The 17,154-nt window shown below is 40.2% G+C and overlaps 1 protein-coding gene across 4 annotated transcripts in view; it reads right to left on the reverse strand.

Annotated features, from left to right (window-relative positions):
- Positions 1-8,172: 8,172 nt before the first annotated feature.
- The window catches only part of tmem63a.L (transmembrane protein 63A L homeolog), a 44,951-nt gene continuing 35,969 nt past the window's right edge, over positions 8,173-17,154 (reverse strand). For 3 of the 4 annotated variants that reach the window (XM_018262656.2, XM_018262655.2, XM_018262657.2), the window contains 3 exons: positions 16,166-16,281; positions 13,227-13,289; positions 8,173-11,402 (listed from right to left, as the gene is read on the reverse strand). In XM_018262656.2, the coding sequence (XP_018118145.1) occupies positions 11,250-11,402; positions 13,227-13,289; positions 16,166-16,281 (332 nt within the window). In that variant the 3' untranslated portion in view covers positions 8,173-11,249. The remainder of the gene's footprint in view (positions 11,403-13,226; positions 13,290-16,165; positions 16,282-17,154) is intronic. The other variant, XM_041562570.1, reaches the window with a different exon arrangement.

A 17,154-nucleotide genomic window follows, 5' to 3' on the forward strand; every position in this document is an offset into this window, starting at 1 on the left:
AATTCCCTCCATCTATGATTTTCTGGTTTGCTACAGACATGGCACATAAAGAAGGGGCTCGGGTCTGACCACTGGTTCAGTTGAACAGAGCAGGAAATAATGTTTATTTATAGAATATCATTAGGAATTGCTCTCCTGCTGAATAATGTGCCTGAGCTTTAAAGACTTTGATGAGAGAACTTGCCAAGGTGATTGTTTCCATTCACTTGATTGATAGGTTTTATTTTCTACATAAAATATTCTCTCTCTTTTATTCTGAGCTCTATAAATCAAAGGCAGCAACCGGGGAATTGAACCACACAACTCTGACATTGTATCACATAGTGAAATCCACAGCATAGGAACATAGGGAATTTCATACAGGAAGAATTTATCATATTGATTCTCAAATAAGGGTGAGATGGTATTGGAACATGAGATATCAAACTGCACATCCATCAGTTCTACATGATCCAGCAATTCTCAATGACTTCTGATTTACAGTAGGGGGTACATTATCCCTTATAATACATGAGTGATACTCAGAGTTCCCTGTATAACTCAGCCTGCAGCCTTGTGCCTTTATATGGTCACAGAACCCCTCAGGGACTTCTAATATCCTTATCATTTACAGTTGGGGGTACATTATCCCTTATAATACCTGAGTGATACTCAGAGTTCCCTGTATAACTCAGCCTGCAGCCTTGTGCCTTTATATGGTCACAGAACCCCTCAGTGACTTCTAATATCCTTATCATTTACAGTAGGGGTTACATTATCCCTTATAATACATGAGTGATACTCAGAGTTCCCTGTATAACTCAGCCTGCAGCCTTGTGCCTTTATATGGTCACAGAACCCCTCAGTGACTTCTAATATCCTTATCATTTACAGTAGGGGGTACATTACTATTATATCTTGAAATCGAAAAACTACAGTGCAGTATTTCCAGTATATCTAACACTTCTCATACATTCATTTGGTTTATGTGAACATCATGAGAGTCTAATGCTGGAACTTGTCACTAATTCTAAGTATCTTTTCAATTGGCCTTCATTTTTTTTTTATATATAGTTTTTGAATTATTTGCCACCTTCTGACTCTTTTCAGCTTTCAAACCAAATTTCACTGACCCCTTCTAATAACAAATATTCTATAAGGCTACTATTTTATTGTAATTATTACTATTATTATTATTACACAACTAGCAATCAGGATAACACCATAGCAATCAGATTACTGAAATTGCAAACGGGAGAGCTGCTGAATAAAAAGCTAAATAACTCAAAACCCACAAATAATAAAAAATGAAAAACAATTGTAAATTGTCTCAATATCACTCTCTACATCACACCAAAAGTTAATTCAAAGGCAAACAACCCCTAATCAGCTTTGTTTTGTGAATGTTACATATATAATATATAGACTTGTGCATTATACATGCATACATACCCTGCATAATAATTTACTCCACTTTCAGCAAAAAAGATAACAGTGGTATGTCTTTCATTTCCCAGGAACATCTGAGTACTGGGGAGTTTTCTGAACAAAGATTTTTAGTGAAGCAGTATTCAGTTGTATGAAATTAAATCAAATGCGAAAAACTGGCTGTGCAAAAATGTGGATACCCTTGTAATGTTACTCATTTGAATGCATGTAACTGCTCAATACTGATAACTGGCAACACCAAATTGGTTGGATTAGCCATTGAACTTCATAGGCAGGTGTGTCCAATCATGAGAAAAGGTATTTAAGGTGACCAATTGCAAGTTGTACTTCTGTTTGACTCTCCTCTGAAGAGTGACAGCATGGGATCCTCAAAGCAACTCTCAAACGATCTGAAAACAAAGATTGTTCAGTATCATGGTTAAGGGGAAGGCTACAAAAAGCTATCTCAGAGGTTTAAACTGTCAGTTTCAACTGTAAGGAATGGAATCAGGAAATGGAAGGCCACAGGCACAGTTGCTGTAAAACCCAGTTCTGGCAGGACAATAAAAATACAGGAGCAGCATATGAGGAGGATTGTGAGAATGGTTACAAACAACCCAAAGATCACCTCCAAAGACCTGCAAGAACATCTTGCTGCAGATGGTGTATCTGTACATCGTTCTACAAATTCAGCTCAATTTGCATAAAGAACATCTGTATGGCAGGGTGATGAGAAAGAAGACCTTTCTGCACTAACACCACAAACAGAGTCGCTTGTTGTATGTAAAAGCTCATTTAAACAAACCACAGTCATTTTGGAGACAAAGTCCTTTGGACTGATGAGAGAAATGTAGTTATTTGGATATAACAAAAAGCACTTTGCATGGCGGAAGAAGAACACTGCATTCCAAGAAAAACACCTGTTACCTACTGGTTCCCAAACTTTTACATATGACTGTACTGTATATTGTGAGTGGGTCCCTAAGCTCGGTAAGTGACAGCAGCACAGAGCATGTGCAGTGAATCAGCAAAAAAGAAGATGGGGAGCTACTGGGGCATCTGCAGATCTCCCTACTAAAGGGTGGGGGGGGGGGCTTGGACTGGTACAGAAACCAGGTGCAGCATTTCTAGACAAGATCAAAATAGAAGTCATTATAGGAATGATGAGTTTATATAAAGCAGAAGCCACGTGTCTGACTTGTCATGTGATCTTATTTTATATGTGAAATTTTCTGTGTGTCTCCAGAGAAGGGGCGGGAGGAGAGCAGAGAAAGCAGCATGACATTAGAGACATTCTCAGACAACACAAAACAGGTGAAATCCCCTCCCATGGGGCTGTGTGTCTGACTCAATGCCTTACAGTCTGCAGCAAGTGTTGTGAGGGCGGAGCCTTGTGTTCTTTGTTTCCCAAGCAGCTGTCCGGCCAGCAAACCCCAAACACAACAACCAGCTGCTTTATACTCAACTGCTCCCCAGGGAGGGAACTCACTGACACAAACATAGAACTTTCCCTTCACTTGGAAACAAGCTCTGCTCTATGGCTAAACTGGGCCAGTGATTCCCAGGGAAATCTGTTCCCCCGAAACTCACAGCATTCTTATATATTCCCATTTAAAGGAACAGTAACACCAAGAAATGAAAGTGTTTTAAAGGAATGACAATATAATGTACTGTTAAAACTGGTGCGTTTGCTTCAGAAACTACTATAGTTTATATAAACAAGCTGCTGTGTAGCCATGGGGGCAGCCATTCAAGCACAGGATACACAGTAGATAACAGATAAGTACTACTATAGTTTATATAAACAAACTGCTGTGTAGCCATGGGGGCAGCATTCAAGCACAGGATACATAGCAGATAACAGACAAGTTGTGAAGAATCCCATTGTATACTACAGATCGTATCTGTTATCTGCTGTGTATCCTTTGCCTTTTCTCCTTTTTCAGCAGCTTGAATTGCTGCCCCCATCGCTACACAGCAGCTTGTTTATATAAACTATAGTTGTGTTTCTGAACCAAACACATCAATTGTACTAGTGCAGGGCACTATCATTATCTTCATTACTTGAAATGATTTTAATTTTTGGATGTTACTGTTCCTTTAAACGTGTCTGTGATAGCCTCACTACAATGCAGTCTGCGGCCGCTTTACGATATCCAGCCATTACACATCTATGCTGATTATAAAAGTGATGTGTAAATGTCACCGCAATTATACCTCTGCCCCTTGCTATTCTGTGCAGTGGTGGTTCTGACTTTAGAAACAATGTAGCAGATTGAGAGACTTGAACTGGCTGATGGAGCACTGGCTTTGGCAACATTGTATTAAGAGTCAGAACCAGGAGTGCAGAAAGGAATAAACAAATACAAATAATGTTAATGTGTATTTGGAAGTTGATTAAAGTTGCAGTTTCAAGGACAAGGTGATATAAGATATTGGCTGGTATTGTAGACTCAAGTAATGACAGCAACTTTGCAACTGGTCAGTATTTTTGTGGGTTTTTTTGGGGAGGGGGGGCATGGTTATACTATTTGCCTGTCCTATTTGTCCTCTTGTAGCTGAAATCTGTTATTCCATTGCTTGTAGATGAAATAGGACCCAGGCCCACTCTACTTTAAAGGATAATTCAACCCCCTAATTTGCATCCCCCTTCCCTAAATAGGCCCCCTCCCCCCTGGCCTACCTGGCACCCTGGGCAAATGCCCCTAACTTTCTACTTACCCCTCCTTGAAGGTCCTGTCCAGCGGAGTTCACAGTAGTCATCTTGTCTCCTTCCTGTAGTGATCGGCATTTTTCGGGCACATGCGCAGTTGGAGGGATCTTCCGTTGCGGAGCTACTGCGCATTTCCACATAAAAAAAACGGAAATATTGTGACTTTCGGTGCATCCACAGTATCTCCGCAACAGAAGATTCCTCCAACTGCTCATGCGCCCGAAAATGCCGATCACTACAGGAAGGAGACAAGACGACTGCTGTGAACTCCGCTGGACAGGACTTGCAAGGAGGGGTAAGTATTAAGTTAGGGGCATTTGCCCAGGGTGCCAGGTAGGCCAGGGGGGAGGAGGGCGTATTTAGGGGGATGCATTCTACTTTAAACTAAAGGTGGCCATAGACACACTGATAATATCATACATAATTAATTTTCGTACGATATTCAGTGCGTGTATGGTGGGAGACAAGCAGAAGACTTGGATATCAGTCGGCTAATCAATAAGTATGGCTGGTAAATTTTGATCGGGCACCTTTGAAGGCACCACAACATCAGCGACTGGATTCTATTGTTTCTGTCTGTATATGTGACAATTCAGCTCTAACATTTCTGTATTGAATGATCAATGGTCATAATTGCTACATCTATGGCCACCTTAAGACTTCTCTGTCGGCTCTGCTGGTACATTCTACATTCTCTGACACTAGCCCCTCTGCCAACTTCCATAAGGTCAGGTGATGATGACCCACCCGAGGTTTGTTTTAGAGGGAAATAGATCCACCCTTCCAGATCTCAGGACAAAGCATTCAGTATCCAGAGAAGCTTCTGATTGTATGAGCCATGTGCATACATAATGAACCCCATGGTCACCAGTGGTCAATCTGCATTTCCTAAACAACACAAATACAGTATATTAAAAAAGTGCTCAGCAGAGCAGACTGAACCAAGTTACATCATATGGCGGTTAACCTAAGTTTACTTTAGAGAGATATATTATAATAATAATGTTGTAGTTACCCTTTTTTGAGTTATTTGAATGATATTACACTTTATTCTGCATTTCTATCCGGGTTGAGATTTAGACTTTCATTATAACAATTCTAAGGTGAACTCCACTACCATCTGCTTAGACGTTATGTTGCATTTAACCGAAGTTCCCCATAAGTGCGGCTACACAAGGTGCAGGGAGTGAAGATGCAGGGAGTGCTTTCCCATTGGAATCAGGAGCAATGAATGGGAATTGGGTGGAGGCTGCAGACTAATTGCTCGGGTGCTGCGCCTTTGTTTCTCCCCATTAATGACATAGTGATATGATGGAAACAAAGGACCACACCATTAACCAGTCCACTGCTAGATAATCCCCATAAAAATGAATAATCAGAAAGAGTGTGTTTCCAGAATCCAAGGAATTCTGTAAGTCTCAGTTTTGGGTCATTTATCAAAAGTGTTCCAGTAAAAGGAAACATTTTAGTATAAAAACACAGTGTAGCCTTTAAATTAGATGATGAGGAGCAGGGGGTCATGTTTGTTTAATTTGGAAGAAAGTCTCGTCCAATCAGAGTTGTCAGTAACAGCCATGGACAGAAGGACAAGACACTGGACAGTGGGACAGGGAGAGATGTAGGAGGAATGAAAGTACTGAGTATGGCAGGCAGGGGGCAGACTAGAGACAATCGATTAGGAAAAGGGCAGGGTTTTATATATATATATATTTATATATTTATATATATCTATATATATATATACAGTAGTATATATATATATATATATATATATATATATATATAGATATATATATATAGATATATATATATATAGATATATATATAGATATAGTTAGGAGCACTCACGGGTGAGTATTACAATCTACCCTACATCAACGCGTTTCGGTTCTCTCTGAATCGTCGTCAGGATTAATATTAAAGGGATAGGGAAGGCTGTGGTCTGAAAGACTGAGATATTGGCAGTTTGTGCAAAGATGAATCTGGGTGGGAGCGCCATCATTTTTCATGGAACCTGGGGAGCAAAAAATAAAGAAAAGAAAGTGACCTTTAGGGTGAATCTGTGCTAAACAAGGTATTATACACACACACATATATATTTATATATATATATCTACACACACACACAGTTTGTAGGCTGCTTGTGTTTATTTAAATAGTAGCACTACCGGTATATCCCATACAAAAAGCTGTGCTGCCTGCTCGGGTGGTAATGTATGTATGTATGTATGTATGTATGTATGTATGTATATGTATGTATATGTATGTACCTACAGCATGCGGCTAAACAAAGGCACAATATTATTATTTTTACAAAAAAATGAACCACAATGAAAAAAAACACCCATTCCATTCCTATAAACACATTGTTCTGTGCAATGAGAGGTTCCTATTGGCTCTCTGTGAATGAGCCCAAGGCATATATTCTGTTATTTTCCTCTAGACAACACTAGGGAGGTAGGTGCCAGTGAGAGAGTGATGCTCCTGACTTTAGCAGGGTAATATCATTGGCAGAAAGCAGTGACGCTATAATGGAGTTGATTCGGCTGTTGCAAAGTGACACTACAATAGGGAAATTATGGGAAAATTGTGATGTCATGCGGTTCCTTCAGAATAACCTGCGATAAGGGGAGGATTTCCAGTAATATAAAAGTCTCAGCCTCCCTTGTGGCCTATATAATGCAGCAATCTGACCACCATGGTGCACTAATGGCCAAGTCTCTTTTACCCATTTAGCATTGCTTCCCTCATAAATGAATGATGAAGATACTGTTTATGAGAGAAGCTGGTGATATCAGGTAGGTACCACCAGAAGATCAGTGGTCCCAACTGGTGCCAGTCAGACAATGCTGATTCCTGCCATAACCAGAGGACTTCCCATTAACCTGAATAGGAGGGGCGGCTGTTTGGAACATCGCAGTTCTACCTCAGACCAGTGCAAAGCCCAAATATCCTGCAGTGCCTTGGGTATCTCCATTTAGAACATGTCCTTGAGCTTGTTGGGTTTAAGGTCAGGGCCCAGACTTTCTTGGAATATTTAAAGACTGTAATAAGAACCCTGCAAGGCTGGGGGTGTAACAATGAGGAGTATAATGGGCCCAGAGTGGATCCTGACTGTGGAAAATTTGTGGCCAGGCCCCCCCCCCACTCTATAAGAAAATTGGTGGCCAGGGCCCCTTAAACCTCCATGCCTTCCCAAAGTCAGCAGCTCTCAGAAAGATGGGGGGCCCGGCTAATCAAGTAAGTGTGGCGTGGCCAGGGCCCCCCTTACAACTCTCCCCCCTGATGGCTGCCCTGGGAATACCTATGCTGCAATAGTTTTATGGTATCTCTCTGTACAGGCTATGAGCAAAATTAGGGGTCTGTTCCTGCTGAATTGTGCTTAGTACAGGGGAATACCTATGCTGCCATAGTTTTATGGGATCTCTCTGTACAGGCTATGAGCAAACTTAGGGGGCTGTTCCTGCTGAATTGTGCTTAGTACAGGGGAATACCTATGCTGCCATAGTTTTATGGTATCTCTCTGTACAGACTATGAGCAAACTTAGGGGCTGTTCCTGCTGAATTGTGCTTAGTACAGGGGATACCTATGCTGCCATAGTTTTAAACTTAGGGGACTTTTCCTGCTTTATAAAAGGGAAAAGAAACCAAAGAAAGAAGCTAATAATTATACAGTAGGTGCTTAAGGGGGTTGTTCATCTTTAAATGATGATGTAGAGAGTGATATTATGAGACAATTTGCAATTGGATTTTATTTTTTTATTATTTGTGGTTTGTGACTTATTTGTCTTTTTATTTAGCAGCTCTCCAGTTTGTAATTTCAGCAATCTGTTTGCAAGGGCCCAAATTCCCCAAGCAATTGATTTGATTGCATTGCATTGATTTGGAATATAAATAGGAGAGGCCTGAGTAGATATAGGAGTCAAAAATAGTCACAAATGCCTTACAGAGCATTTGTTTTTTTTTAATATGGGGACGGAGACCTCCATGTGAAAGCTGGAAAGATGTTAGAAGAAGGCAAATAATTCAAAAACAATAAACAGATCATGAAAACCAGTTGAAAAGCTGTTTAGAATTAGCCATCTAAAAACTTATACAAAGTTACCTAAACGGGAACACCCCCCTAAAACTTAAAGCAATGGGAAACAAATATGATCTTGTTAAATGCCAGAAAAGCCCAAACTATATGCAGGGCTACCCTAAGGACTGGTAGGGCCAAGGGAAATCAGACTTTGTATGAGCCACTATATAAAGGTTTATTCTACTGACTATCTCACCCAACACTTCCCACCTATCACTACTACCCTGAGGAGTCCCATTATGAGCAGCACCCAGGGGAGTTTGTTTCCCAGCCCCATATAGACAGCTCAGTCACCCTACAGATTTATGTCTGTATCAGTAATGAGAATCAGCCTCAGGTCAAGCTCACTGTCTTTGGCAGGGGGGAAGATAACTCCTCGTTAGGGTCCCTGCTGCTAAAATAATGAATGTGGAATGTTCCATCTCTGTGGGTTTGTCTCTCAGCCCCTCGGCCAAGAATCCCAGACATGAGATAAGCCCGGGCCAAATCTATCACTAGGAGGAAATTACTCACTGGACAAAGTATTCTAAATACTCACTTTAGTCAACTACACTGTGTCCCTTGTGCCCCCCTGGGGGACCACTGAATTAGAACATGCCTTAGGGGCAGCATTGATGGGAATTGACTCCTGTGCAGGGTCAGTATAGGGGGTTATGTAATAAAAGGCACTAAGTTTGCCCAGGAGCGGTTACCTATAGCAACCAATCAGAAAGTAGCTTTTACTAGTCACCTGTTTAGCAGCAAACACCTTATTGGTTGCTATGGGTTACTGCTCCTGGGCAAACGTAGTGCTTTTTATTACATATGGGGGTAACATGTTATTGTGTGCTTTCTCTGCATATTTAGATTTGAGTAGGGGCTGCTTCTGATCTTCGCCTCACTTCGCCCCGAGCTGTCAGACTTTCTCCTTCTTTCCAAACTTTCAAGCGCTCCTTAAAGACCCATCTGTTTAAAGAGGCTTATTCGATGTACCTTAATTAATCACTGCTGTATTAAAAATGACCAAGTGTTTATATAATCCTAATGTCTCAATTGTACCCTAACCTTTAGTTTGTAAACTCTAATCTCTTGTTCCTTCTAACCCTATTGTACTCTGTAAACCTTGTCTGTTATCCACCATTTATTCCCTGTTTGCTATAACTGCAGTAAAGCACTGCGTATCTTGACAGAGCTATATAAATAAATGATGATGATGATGATATTGCCATTAACTACAATGCAACAGCACTGCAGTACATACATTATTATACAGTCATATACAGTCGCTTTTTCAAGAACATAAAATAATAGATTATTTAGTGTGAAATATAAGGATATCAGCAGGTCACAGGCTCTAGTTTTATAGACTTTATTTGTTGTTTTTGTGCTATTTTTTAATGAAGTCTGCAGCTGGGAATGTGTGAGTGGATTTTAGCCACACTACATGCATACTATTTAAATACACTGCTATATTCTGAATGGCTGCAGAGCACTCTAATGAGCATATGGGGATGCATCTGTTAACTGTATAGATGGTGAGGTGTAAGCATGCATTAGCCAATTAAAAGACAGGGTGTGTTAGAATGGGGGACATCCTCTATCTCATACTTGTGTTGGGGTGCTGGTACAGCTTGGAAAGTGGAGGCCAAAGGTCCTGAGTAATAGACGTCTGGTGATAGAGGTACAAGCCATATCCAGAAAGCAACAGCCCAGCCCCCTGTGGCCAGGAAATATGACAGGGCATATGTGCAGGATGGTGCAATGCCAACTCTCCGTGTGTATTGCCAAATACCAGATGGGCAGGGCTTGAATGAGTGAGCATTCTAATATTGAATAGACAGGTCAGCAATGGGGGGGTCTAAGGGTAGAACTACATGGGCGATTTCCATGCATTGTCAGCGGATCCGATGCACTAAAACGCAGGCGTCAAATCGGATGCGATGGAAAATAAGGTAAGAAATAGAAATGTCGGATGCTGCGTCTGCATCTGACAGTCTTGTCATGTCGAATGAACGCTGCGACACCATATGACATTGCTGTTGCTTACCTTATTTTCTGTCATTTTGGCACAGCGTATCGGATCCGCCGAAAACGTGGGAATCGCCCATGTAGTTCTGCCCGAAGGCACGATCTGCCCTACAGGGTCACTAACCCCCTGGTCATCAAAATCAAAATATCAGCACCAGCTACTTCAAGGCAGCAGCATATTTGGTTCAATCTAAAACAGCGAGGATCACATGCAAATCAGTCAGCAGCAAATCAACTAAATAGGTTAACCAATCAAAGCACATCAATCAGTAGCACATTCAGACCAATCAGCAGCAAAGTAGTTGATTAGGCAGACAACTTAGAAGCACAGTTAGACCAATCAGAAGCATGGGTAGGTCTGAGCATGTTACCCATCATCTTCCTCCTGTTCTCCTGTGTCAACACCCCAAAAGGCAACGTAAAAGGCAGACATTTATATGTTGTTGTTGGGGCCCAAGGACAGTGTTGTTTTTTTTTTTTTTTTAAGATAGAGTCAGAAGAAATAACATTTCCTTTTAAAAGGTTCATAAATATTATAGTGAAATGCAGAAAGGTTTTGGATTCTTTTCTTTGGCACATGCAGGATTTGTGCTTTGTGTGTATTCAGAGCAGGGGGCACACACACACACAGTCCTTTTTGGAAATGCACGATTCCTTGCAGGACAGTTTTGGCTATAGCGGGAATCTTCTAGTAACCGGACTCTGAATACACAAGCAGCTCCTTTTAGCAGGACAGCTGTGTGCCCAAATCAATGGCAACAAAACAAAACAAAAATTGCATTGAATGGAAGGGTCCGTTCAGAATCAGAAGAACGTGCACAACCATTCCGGAAATCTTAACAAAACCATGCCCCCCCCCTTGTGCCCTCCAACATGTGCGCTTTATAGCTGGGCCAGCTGTTCAGGGGACAGCTGCACAGCATCCGGAATCCTTTTTAGAATATCTCTCCCCTCTTTCTTCCTTCCTTTTCCATGTTGGACACTAAATGTAAGTTACAAGGACTCCCCCTTGTGTTGATTTCTTGCAACTGCTCCCTTTTTTTACGAGGCCTCGAAATCTACAAGCGTTGCTGTGTGGTCCTCGGTGTAAAACGCTGTGTCTGTTGCTTCCAGGGTCCCGTAGGTCTGGTGCTCTTGACTGCCCAACTTTGTTTGTTCCGAGGGTGCAGAGAGCAATACATAAGGGACGTACATCTAAAAAGACAAAACCGATTTAAAGGGGTTGTTCACCTCTGAGTTAAATTTTAGTATGATATAGAGAGTGATATTCTGAGACAATTTGCAATTGGTTTTCATTTTTTACTATTTATGTTTTTTGAGTTATTTAGCTTTTTATTAAGTAACACTTCAATTTCAGCAGTCTAGTGACTAGGGTCCAAATTCCCCTAGCAACCATGCACTGATTTAAATAAGAGACTGGAATATGAATAGGAGAGGCTTGAATAGAAAGAGGAGTAATAAAAAGTAGCAATAACAATACATTTGTAGCTTTACAGAGCATTTGTTTTTAGATTATTTATTTTCTTTTTTTCCCAAGTTATTAAGGGATACATATACTGTTAATATGAAGTTGTCAGGAGAAAGAAAGAAGCTGCTCTGATGTTCTTCTGCTTAGAGAAAAAAAATTAGAAACCTTTCTCACATCTTTCCTAAGCAGAAGAACATCAGAGCAGCCTCTTTCTTTCTCCTGACAACTTAATTGAGTACTTGGTGGGAAATGACCAGCAGGTGGCGATGTTGTAACAAAATTCATTCATATTAACAGTACATGTATCCCTTAATATCTTGGGAAAAAAAGAAAAATAATGAATGTCAATTGCAAAAGTACTTCGAATAGCACTCTCATCAATTTTACATAATTAGCCATGCAGGCTGTGGATTCCATATGTGTTCGGTTTTAAAGGGGTGAGGTCGCAACTGTATGAATGGGTAATTCTGATGGGCAGAATTATCAAGGATCGAACTGAAAATTCAAATTAGAATTTTCGAGTTTTTTTATGGCCAAAACTGTCAAATTTGACAAGGGAATTGTTAAATTTTTTAAAAAAACATTTGAATTCAATTTTGGAGATTTATCATACTCTGGCCTTTAAAGAACTCAAATTCGACTATTCGCCACCTAAAACCTGCAGAATTGATGTTTTAGTCCATGGGAGACGTCCACGGATCAATTTGGAGTTGTTTGCAGCCTTCCTGACATTTTTCAGAGAAAAAAAAAATCCAGTTTTCGGGTCGATCCTATTCACCCGAGTTTAGAAAATTTGATTCTTTTAATAAATTTCGATTGGTCGAATTTTGAGTTCATGAGAGTTTTAAAAAACTTGCATGGATACAAAATTCTACCCTTGAAAAATGTGCCCCAGAGTGTATTTTTGCCCCACCAGCTGGGGAATAACTGTGTGTGGAATAACTGTGTGTGGAATTGCTCTAACGTTCATTGCTAAGCAATTGTGTCCCATTGTATAATTTTTGATCTGGGTTATGTCAGAGACCAGTAACTGCTGCAGAACATCTTTAGGGTGTACGGATCCTATTTTTATCCTGTAACCCTTGTTTATTAAATTTTCATGAGTACCCTGTTTGTTATAAATACATGTCAAGCAGTGTGTAACTGTGCTGGTGCTACATAGGGTTGCCATCTGCTCGGTAAAACACCTGCCAGGGCCGGGATTACAAATTTACCCGCAATGTAGTTGCCCTTGGCCTGTCCTTAATCTACCCGACACTTATCTTTTTTCTTCAAGATCGCTCCATTACTCATCCTCAGGCCATTGTGTGCAGTACCCCGCCCCCTCTACATCATAATCACATATGCCACGCCCCCTTTAGGTCACTGCCCCCACTGTAAGTATTCATTTAAAAGTTGCCAACCCTAGTGCTATATAAATAAAGAATGACGATGAATCAGGTTTTCTAAGCAAGCATCAGCTAATTAAATAGCGAATGAGTTCTGATAGGCTTTGGCTTTCAGACACCCTGAATTATTCCCATTGGTGCAGTGTATAAAGCAAAACTTACAGCAGCTTTTCGTGGTTGTCCCTCCTGTGGTGTATCTGTCTGCCCTCCTGACCTTTCTTCTATCTGCAGTAAACAAAAGCCAAGAAAAATTTAATGTAGTTTCATAAATAAACAAGCAAACATTGATCTGTTTTCTCTAATAAAGTAGGGCTGTCCATATGTACGCAAAGCAGCAGACAACTGGATACAGCAGATATTACCTGACAGGTGTTTTTAAAGGGAGTAAAGGTAAAAGCTGCCGACAGACCGAGTCGGCAGCTTATTGGCCCGTGTATGGGGCCCCCCGACGGGCTTCCCCGATCGAGATCTCCTCGAACGGATGGGACTAAAAATCCCGTCAGATTTCGGCCGCATCTGTTCGTTGATGCGATCCGACTGATCCGATCGTTGGGCCCTAGGGCCCATGATCGAATCAGCCCAATATTGCCCACCTCAATGTGGGCATATCGGGGAGAGATCAGCTCGTTTGGCGATGTCGCTAAACGAGCGGATCTCTCCGTGTATGGCCACCTTTAGATACCAAAGGTGATAACAGAAAGACACTAGTAGTTCTAGAACACAGATTTAGGGGTAGATTTATTAAAATGTAGGTATGGGACCTGTTATCCAGAATACTCAGGACCTGGGGTTTTCCAGATAAGGGGTCTTTCTGTAATTTGGATCTCCACACCTTAAATCTACTAAAAAATCTTTTTATTTTTTTATTTTTTGACTTTTAACTTCTTAATTTGTAAAAAGGGAAAGGAATACGGTACAATTGATAAATGTAGTAATAATACCAATAACAGTAATGGCAGAATAAAGGTAATGCAGTATAACATATAATACAGGTATAGGATCCCTTATCCGGAAACCCGATATCCAGAAAGCTCAGAATTACGGAATGGCTGTCTCCCATAGACTCCATTTTATCCAAATTTTTAAAAATGATTTCCTTTTTCGCCGTAATAATAAAACAGTATCTTGTACTTGATCCAAACTAAGATATCATTAATGCTTATTGGAAGCAAAACCAGCCTATTGGGTTTATTTAATGTTTAAATGAATTTCTAGTAGACTTAAGGCATGAAGACCCAAATTACGGAAAGATCCGTTATCCAGAAAACCCCAGGTTCCGAGCATTCTGGATAACAGGTCCCATACCTGTATTGAAATATTACTGTGTGTCCAAAATTAAGTGTTTAGTAGATGAAACTAGTGATGGGCGAATAAATTCGCCAGACACGAATTTGCAGCACATTTCCGCGTTTCACCACAAGTGAATTCATTCATGAAACTGCGATGACAATTCACCAGCAAAAAAACTCAACACACATAAAAAATGACGTGCATAAAAATTATTCAGACGCCCAATGACTAACGCATTTGGACCAAATAGTCGTGCGTATAAAAATATTGTCGCTTGCGTCAAAATTATTTTGACGCTCGCTGACTTCAATGCGGTTCACAAATTTTGGCACAGATTCACCCATTGCTAGATGAAACAATATATGAAGGATTGTCTTCACTAAATAAAAAAAATCATGTAAACATTAAATAAACCCAATAGGCTGGTTTTGCTTCCAATAAGGATTAATTATATCTTAGTTGGGATCAAGTACAAGCTACTGTTTTATTATTACAGAGAAAAGGAAATCAATTTTAAACATTTGAATGATTAGATTATAATCGAGTCTATGAGAGATGGCCGTTCCGTAATTCGGGACTTTCTGGATAATGGGTTTCCACATCACAGATCTGATACCTGTATGAGATTAGAGCTCACACACTTTCTATTTATTCCTATGGGATTTTTAGAATGGTATTTATCAAATGGTAAACTCTAACTTTCACCCATTGATCAATACTCATTTGATATTTTGATAAATCTGCCCCATAGTGATTAACTAATAAGTGAAATTATATATATTTTGTTAATGGAAAAATGTTTCTGTGATACAGAGTGGTAAGCACAAAGGAGGTAGAACTCTAAGGACCCACGGAAATTTTCCTTTCCAGAGGCCCACAAAGGGGGCAGAAATACTTTTGAAATCTGACATGGAGCTAGACATATGGTCAGTTTCCCAGCTGCCCCAGTCATGTGACATGTGCTCTGATAAACTTCAGTCACTCTTAACTGCAAGTTGGAGTGATATCATCCCCTCCCTTTCTGGTAGATCTAAGGGTTAGGGCACACGGTCACAAATCTCACAAATCTCCTCTTCTTTGGGGAAACTAATCTCCCCGAACTGCCTCCCCGCTGGCTAAAATGTAAATCGGTGGCGGGATAGCACTCGGATCAATTCGTTTTCCAAAGTTGGCTGAAGTTTCCTCGTGGCTGATGTTTGGGTCCTTCAAATTTAAAATGTTCTGTCCAGCCTGATCTACCGATATCGATCGGCTCTTTTCCCACCATACATGCACCAAATATAGTTTTGTACGATATTATCTGTGCGTCTATGGCTACCTTAAGAACAGCACTCAATAGTAAAAGCCAGGTCCCACTGAGACACATTCAGTTACATTGAGAAGGAGAAACAACAGCCTGCCAGAAAGCACGTCCATCCTAAAGTGCTGGCTCTTTCTGAAATCACATGACCAGGCAAAATGACCTGAGATGCACCTACACACCAATATTACAACTAAAATAAATACACTTGTTGGTTCAGGAATTAAATTTTATATTGTAGAGTGAATTATTCGCAGTGTAAACAGTGTCATTTAGAAATAAATCATTTAACTATATCATAGAAATCATGACAGAATGAATCACTTTATACGAATTTATTGTACATGAGAAACATCATTCAGAGCAGACAAATGACAGCAGAACTCTCACCACTGAAGGTATCGGGATATTCCATTTCCAGACTTAAAGGCCTAATACAAAGGGATTAATTGGGATCATTCTATCCCCCCCCCCAGGACATGACAAAGAACAGAACAGAGATAACACTTACCTTATAATTCATTGGGTTCAGGTGCCTGAAGCAGCCAAAACAGGTATAAAGCAGGCAGATCAAAATGGTTATAAGCAGGATGATTAGGGTGAATAGTGTTGATGGAGCCGTGAATCCTAAAGAGATAAAAGAGCAAATTAGCCCAGTACTGGCATGTCAGCCTGATTTTCACTTGTCCCTCCACACAGAGGTATAATAAGATTGTGCCGGTGTCTCTGCATATAAACCCAAACTGTAATGTTTCAATGCCTACATTTTTAAAGGATAAGTAAACCTTTAAAACAAGTGAAAGTAAAACTGACTGAGCACTTTTTGCAATGTACATTCATTATCATTAATTCCAAGATATTAAAGGAATCCAGGATTCGGTTAGGGATTCTGCCTTTTCAGCTGGATTCTGATTTGGCTGAATTCAATCACCTGCCCTGAATCCTTAAAATCATGTGACTTTTCGTCACACAAACCAGGAAGTAAACAATTTTTGTAACTTCGCGCTGCACACACGTTCCTCTTTGGCTCTTCATGGCCGTCATTTGAATATGCAAATTAGGGTTCGGATTTGGACACATTTTCATGAAGGATTTGGCCAAATACCAAAATCATGGATTCAGTGCATCCTTAATTAAAGGTACATGTACTGGTCTCACAAATGAATTTTGTTACAGCAGCTCCACCTGCTGGTCATTTTCTGACCAGTCTGACCACCAAGTAGTCAAGGAAGTTGTCAGGAGAAAGAAAGAGGCTGCTCTGATGTTCTTCTGCTTAGGAAAGATTTGAGAAAGATTTTACATTTTTTTCCCTAACAAAATTCATTCATGTACATGTATCCTTTAATTAGGAATGCACCAAATCCATGATTTTGGAATTTGGCTGAATCCCGAATCATCTGTGAAAGATGAACCCTAACTTGCATATTCAAAAATTAATTCATATTAACAGTATATGTATCCCTTAATATCTTAGAATTAAAAAAAAAAATAATGTACATT

This window comes from Xenopus laevis, chromosome 5L, assembly GCF_017654675.1.
Source record: "Xenopus laevis strain J_2021 chromosome 5L, Xenopus_laevis_v10.1, whole genome shotgun sequence".
NCBI classification, from domain to species: Eukaryota; Metazoa; Chordata; class Amphibia; order Anura; family Pipidae; genus Xenopus; species Xenopus laevis.